The 7085-nt window shown below is 27.7% G+C and overlaps 2 protein-coding genes across 2 annotated transcripts; both read left to right on the top strand.

The window, feature by feature from the left end:
* The first annotated feature begins 5240 nt into the window (after nt 1-5240).
* LOC145828577 (protein FAM200C-like) lies at nt 5241-6146 on the top strand. The gene has a single exon (XM_082936331.1). It carries the CDS (start codon nt 5241-5243, stop codon nt 6144-6146), a length of 906 nt encoding a protein of 301 aa, XP_082792457.1.
* Nucleotides 6147-6338: 192 nt separating this feature from the next.
* On the top strand, nt 6339-6662 carry LOC145828576 (protein FAM200C-like). The gene has a single exon (XM_082936330.1). It carries the CDS (start codon nt 6339-6341, stop codon nt 6660-6662), a length of 324 nt encoding a protein of 107 aa, XP_082792456.1.
* The last annotated feature ends 423 nt before the right edge of the window (nt 6663-7085 follow it).

Below are 7085 nucleotides of genomic sequence, written 5' to 3'. Positions count from 1 at the left end.
GAATAAACTGCATAATTTTGCTATTTTAAAACTGTAATGTTTATATAATTTAATTAGGTATTTAGCATTGTTCTAAGCTAATCTCGGTGATTTGCTTCTTATTATCACCAGCCCGTCATCTCTATTTAATCCGATTTCATTATATGTAAGAATCTTTTTTTGCTGATCTTTAATTTTAAGGAGCGTTTGGTATCCTGCTTTCTACGTCGGTGTTTTTATTAGGTTAAAGGTTTTATATATTATTTTATTTACAGTGTTGTTGTTAGATATTTTTAAATCAGTGCATATATTTTCGTTCAAAGTTATTTATCAAATACATTTGTCTACTTTATATAAGTTTTTTGACTTATAAAAAATGTTATCTACAAAGCCACCGTAATATCAAACAAAGAAACAAAAGAATACATTGGGAGCACTGCTAATACTTTTAAAAGCAGATGGTACAACCATAACCATAGTTTTAACACCTACATAGAAAGCACCACCGAACTAGCTAAATACATTTGGTTTTTAAAAAACAACAATTTTGAGTATAACACCAAATGGAGTATCATCCACAACATCGGGGAGGTAAGAAAAATCCACAGCATATGCAGCACTTGCAGCCTAGAGAAACTAGAAATAGCCAGAGCCAATAAAATAAAGAACTTAAACAAAAGATACGAACTGTTTGCTAATTGTCCACACTTAAAAAAACTTCACTTTAAGACATAAGCGCTTGACATTTAGTTTTGCATGTCATTTTATTTACTTAAATTCATTTTAACTTATTAGTACAAAACGTTTTTAGTCCATTTTAAATAATTAAAAAAAAAACAGCTTTAAACTATAAAAACTAAATTATAACATTAACTTAGTTCAAAGTATACATTAGTTACGTCATAATAATAATAACGATGTTATTGTAGAAAATTTTCAATGCAATTTTAAATTAGTATAATTTAGCTCCAGACAGCTAGTAGTTTATCAACTTATATATTCAATTCAAATCCATTTATTCGTGGTAATATGTAAGTCATTTAGTTTATTCATTTACCTTAAGCTGATTGTATTTTTTTAATTTAGTAGTTTTATGTTTAATACCTAAGTTTAAGTTTTCAATTTATTAAGTAATTATAGTACATACAATTTTAATGTTTAAAACTCGAAACTTTCTAAGCATCATAAGTTACAAAATCTAAATCACTTGCTTTTTTTTACTTTTTAGTATCTTCCATATTTTGTTTTACTTTTATTTTTCAGATTTAAATTGTAACTGAAGATCACTTAAAAGGTGAAACTAAAATTTGCAAATATAATTTTTATTAATTAATGTTTCAAATAATGTACGATAAACAATGTTTATTGAAAGTATTTCGTATTAAACAGCCGATTTTGACGTCAAAATGAGTTTTAACACTTTAAAACTAATATTTTTAACCGAATACGTTATTAAATTACTATAACGAATTATTACAAGAATATTCTAACCAATAATCGAAATAACTTAAATAATATACGATAGAAAATTTTTATTGCAATATTTCGTCTTAAACAGCCGATTTTGACGTCAAATAAGTTTTAATTCCTTAAAGCTAATATTCCTAACCGAAGAGGTTTATTTAATCAGCTGTATAATTTATTTCAAGAATATTAATACCAATAATCAAAATAATTCAAATAGTGTACGATAAAAAAGGATTTAATACAAGTATTTTGTTTAAAACAGCCTATTTAACGTCTATAGTACTTTTAATATGTTTAAAGTTAGATTACTAACCAAAGACGTTTATTAAATTAGCTGTACAAAATATTACACGAATATTATAACCAACATGCGAAATAACTCAAATATGGTACGATAAACAATGTTTATTGCAAGTATTTCGTATTATACAGCCGATTTTGACGTCAAAAGGAGTTTAAATACTTTAAAACTAATATTCCCAACCGAATAGGTTTATTTAATTAGCTATCAGATATATTACAAGAATATTATAACCAACAATCGAAAAAATTCAAATAATGTATGATAAACAATGTTTATTGCAAGTATTTCGTCTTAAACAGCCGATTTTGACGTCAAAAGGAGTTTTAATACTTTTAAACTAATATTGCTAACCGAAGACATTTATTAAATTACTTTTACAAGTTATTACAAGAATATTATTACTATTAATCTAAATAACTCAAATATTGAACGATTAACAATGTTTATTACGAGTATTTCGTCTTAAACAGCCAATTTTGACTTCAAAAGGAGTTTTAATGCTTTAAAACTAATATTCCTTACCAAAAAGGTTTTTTTATTTAGTTGTACAAAATATTACAAGAATATTAATGCAAATATTCAAATTAATTCAAATAGTGTACAATAAAAAAGGGTTTAATACAGTATTTTGCTTAAAACAGCCTATTATAACATTTATAGTACTTTTATGATGTTTAAAGTTAGATTACTAACCAAAGAGGTTTATTAAATTAGCTGTACGATATATTACAAAAATATTATAACCAAAAATCGAAATAACTCAAATAACGTACGATAAGTAATGTTTATTACAAAAATTTCATCTTAAACAGCCGATTTTGACGTCAAAGGGAGTTTAAATACTTTAAAACTAATATTTTTTTAACCGAATAGGTTTATTTAATCAACTGTATAATTTATTTCAAGAATATTAATCACAATAATCGAAAAAAAATCAAATAGTGTACGATAAAAAAGGGTTTAATACAAGTATTTTCTTTAAAACAGCCTATTATAACGTCTATAATACTTTTCATGTGTTTATAGTTAGATTACTAACCAAAGACGTTTTTTAAATTAGCTGTACGAAACATTACAAGAATATTATAACCAAAAATCGATATAACTCAAATAATGTTAACTCAAATAAAACCCTCAAACTAAAAAGAAAAGAAACCGACCAAGAACAATCATCTACTTTAACCCACCCTTCTGCCAATCCGTTAAAACATATTTAGGGAAAGTATTCTTCGAACTCATTGATAAACATTTTAAAAACAATGAAGTACTCAACAAAATTATAAACAGAAATAATTGCAAAATATCATACAGCTGTATGAATAATATCAAAGTTATAATACAAAAACACAATAAAAAAACCTTAAATAATATCTCCAATAAAAAAAATTACAAAATCAATAACACCCCTACTTGTAAGTGCCAATCTAAAATCTCCTGTCCTTTAAACAACAAATGCCTTATAAAAAATTTTATTTACAAAGCCACCGTAATATCAAACAAGGAAACAAAAGAATACATCGGGAGCAATGCTAATACTTTTAAAAGCAGATGGTACAACCATAACCATAGTTTTAACACCTACAAAGAAAGCACCACCGAACTAGCTAAATACATCTGGTTTTTAAAAAACAACAATTTTGAATATAACACCAAATGGAGTATCATCCACAACATCGTGGAGGTAAAAAAATCCACAGTGTATGCAGCACTTGCAGCCTAGAAAAACTAGAAATAGCCAGAGCCAATAAAATAAAGAACTTAAAAAAAAGATACGAACAGTTTGCTAATTGTCCACACTTAAAAAAACTTCACTTTAAGACTTAAGCGCTTGACATTTAGTTTTGCATGTCATTTTATTTACTTAAATTCATTTTAACTTATTAGTACAAAACGTTTTTAGTCCATTTTAAATAATTAAAAAAAAAAAACCAGCTTTAAACTATAAAAACTAAATTATAACATTAACTTAGTTCAAAGTATACATTAGTTACGTCATAATATTAACGATGTTATTCTAGAAAATTTTCAATGCAATTTTAAATTAGTATAATTTAGCTCCAGACAGCTAGTAGTTTATCAAGTTATATATTCAATTCAAATCCCTTTATTCATGGTAATATGTAAGTCATTTAGTTTATTTAATTACTTTAAGCTGACTTTTTTAACTTAGTAGTAGTTTTATGTTCAATACCTAAGTTAAAGTTTTCAATTTATTAAGTAATTCTAGTACATACAATTTTAATGTTTAAGATTCGAAACTTTCTAAACATCAAAAGTTACAAATTCTAATTCACTTGTTTTGTTTTACTTTTATTTTTCAGATTTAAATTGTAACTGAATATCCCTTAAAGCAGGGGTTCCCAACCAGGGGTACAGCATTCCAGGGGGTGCGAGATGGCTTTTATTTTTTGTACGACAAATAAGGAGATTTTCACTTTCTGATAAAGTTTATAAAGTTAAAAAGTACATTTTGTTATAAAAAAAAGTTTGCGCTAATTTTCTGAATAAATTAATTTCTTTAATACGTCATACAGCAAGAGCGAATTTCTAGAAGTAAATTATTTTAACTAATTTCATTTAATAGATGTTAGTTTAGAATTAACATTTCAGTAAAGATTTCTTAGAGTTTTACACCTGTGAATTTTAATCATCTATTCTTTAAATATTTTATTTACTTAACTGGCCATTAATTGTTTAAAACAGTTAATGAGCTAGCATCTATTTTAATTGAAATACTTAGATAAGAATTAGTATCTTCAGCAGGTTTTTTATTAACTGTTAAAAACAGGTTCTTTTAAGTCTATTAAATTTATAATGTAATCTTTTATAAAGCTTAGTTGTGCAGAAAGTGGTGCTTAAAGATTTAACATCAATAAATTGCAAAGTTCACAGCAACTACTGTATGTTATACCATTTAAGAAAACTTGTTTATAGCTTTAGTGAAACCAATTTTTATAGATCAGCAAAAGTATTCAATGCATCAACTTTATTTCTATTCATACCTTTTTTGAACTTAAACCGTTTACCTTTTTCAATCTACTTTTTTCTATTTATGTTGTAAGGATACAAACTTTTTTTGTATTTGCTTTTATACATATCTTTTGACAATTTAAGACTCAATATCTTTTAACTTTTTAAAATCTTAACTCAAACCTTTATTATTTTGAAACCCCCTAGCTGCTAATAGTTTTGAAAATAAAACATTACATTACATAAGCTTAATTTAGAACAGCTGATTTTTATAATTTAAGAAGTACATATATTCATAACAAAATGTATAAAAAGTTTAGTTTTAAGTTTAAGCTTAATATTTATTACTTTTCTAGTGCTTTTTCCTCACTTCTAATACTTTTTCAAATCTTAAAAGACTTAATGACGAAGTCATAGGCTGAAGCATTGTTCTAGTATAAATTTTATGAAAAAAAATTTCTTAGTAATTGACTTTTTTATTTATTTTTTACAACACAGTTTATTTAATTAGTACTCAATCATGACAAAGATAAGGAAGTGGAATGAAAGTTATGTTAAGTTTGATTTTACTTGCACTGAAACAGTTGAAGGCCTGCAAAAACCGCAATGCATGTTATGTAACATTGTATTTTCGAACTCAAATTTGAAACCATCTAAGTTACAAGAACATTTTAACAAACGACATGGTGGAGCAGATATTTCAGGTCATGATTTTGAGTCATTGAAATCTAAAAGGATCCGCAATGAATCACGAGGAACACTTCCCAAGTTCGGTTTTGTATCTGCTGGCAAGCCTCTTTTATTGGCTTCTTACCATGTGGCGTATAACGTAGTTAAATCCAAAAAGCTTCATACAATTGCTGAGGAGTTGATAAAGCCATGTGTGTTTCAAATGACAGTAGATGTTCTGGGAAAAGAAGCTTCAAAAAAGCTTGAGTTAGTGCCGCTATCTAACATCATTATTCAAAGTCGATTTATAGATTTAAGTTCGGATGTTTTGGATCAAGTCATTGCTGAAATCAAAGCTAATTCTTTAAATATCTCTCTCCAGTTGGACGAATCAACCGATGTTGAAAGTTGCAGTCAATTGATTGTACTAGTGAGATATGTGCATGATGGTTCGATAAAAGAAGAATTCTTAGTTTGTGAAGATCTGAAAAGAACTACAAAAGCAAAATACATCTTTCAATGTGTCAAGATTTTTTTTGCGAAACATGACTTAGACATGCAAGTTATTGGTTCTGTATGTACTGACGGTGCCTCTGCTATGTTGGGAAATATATCTGGTATTTTTGCTTTGTTAAAACAGGATATTCCGCACTTGCAGGGTACTCACTGTTTTCTTCATCGACATGCCTTGGCATCAAAAACATTGCCCTCGAAATCTAAAAATGTCCTTGATATTTGTGTGGGGACAATCAACTAGATTAGAGGTCGTGCTCTTAATCACCGTCTTTTTAAGTCCTTGTGTCAAGATTATGGTAGTGAACATTCAGTTTTACTTTTCCATACGGAGGTCCGCTGGCTATCACGTGGAAGAGCTTTTAAGCGCTTTTTTGAATTGAAGAAAGAAGTAAAAGCTTTTCTTAAGGAACGTGACTATGACCATTTCAAAGAAATGGAGTCAAAAGAATTTATTCAAATACTAGCTTACTTAAGTGACATTTTCAGCCGCTTGAATGACATGAGTGTTTCCATGCAAGGGAGAAATGTAAATATCTTAAAATGTCGTGAAATAATAAATGCTTTAAAAAAAAAGTTAAATCTCTGGTGTCGACGAGTTGAAAGAGGCAATTTATCAAACTTTCCATTACTCGAAGAAGTGACTGATGAAGATGAGTGTTTCGTTCCAAGTGTGCGTGAAGAAATTATGAACCATTTGGAAATACTATCCAAGTCTTTTGACGGATATTTCAAAATAGGAGAACTGGAAATTTTCTGAAGAATGGATAATAAATCCATATTCTTTTAATTTGAATCACATGTCGGATGATGAATCGTTAAAAGATGAACTTATTGAATTATGCATGAACCGTTTTATCAAAATGCAGTTTGAAAGAAAAACTCTTGAGCAATATTGGTGTTGTTCAATGAATATGTTTCCAAAACTTGGTGAAAAAGCACTAAGTACTCTCATTCCATTCGCGACGACTTACTTGTGTGAGTCTGGATTTAGTACTCTTTTGTCTATAAAAACTAAATCAAGAAGCCGCTTGAATGCACAGGCAGACATGGCGAATTGCCATCAGCAACAAAATGCCACGTTTTCAGAAAGTTTTGTACAATAGACAGGAACAAAAAAGTTATTAACTTTAGAGTAGATTTAAAATTAAGTTCTTAATCTTTTTAAAATAAGATTGCATGA

The sequence above is a fragment of the Thalia democratica genome, chromosome 2 (assembly GCF_965202585.1).
Source record: "Thalia democratica chromosome 2, ktThaDemo2.hap1.1, whole genome shotgun sequence".
In the NCBI taxonomy this organism is placed as follows: Eukaryota; Metazoa; Chordata; class Thaliacea; order Salpida; family Salpidae; genus Thalia; species Thalia democratica.
Note: the sequence above shows the minus strand (reverse complement) of the source record. Positions and strands in the feature narration are given on the sequence as shown.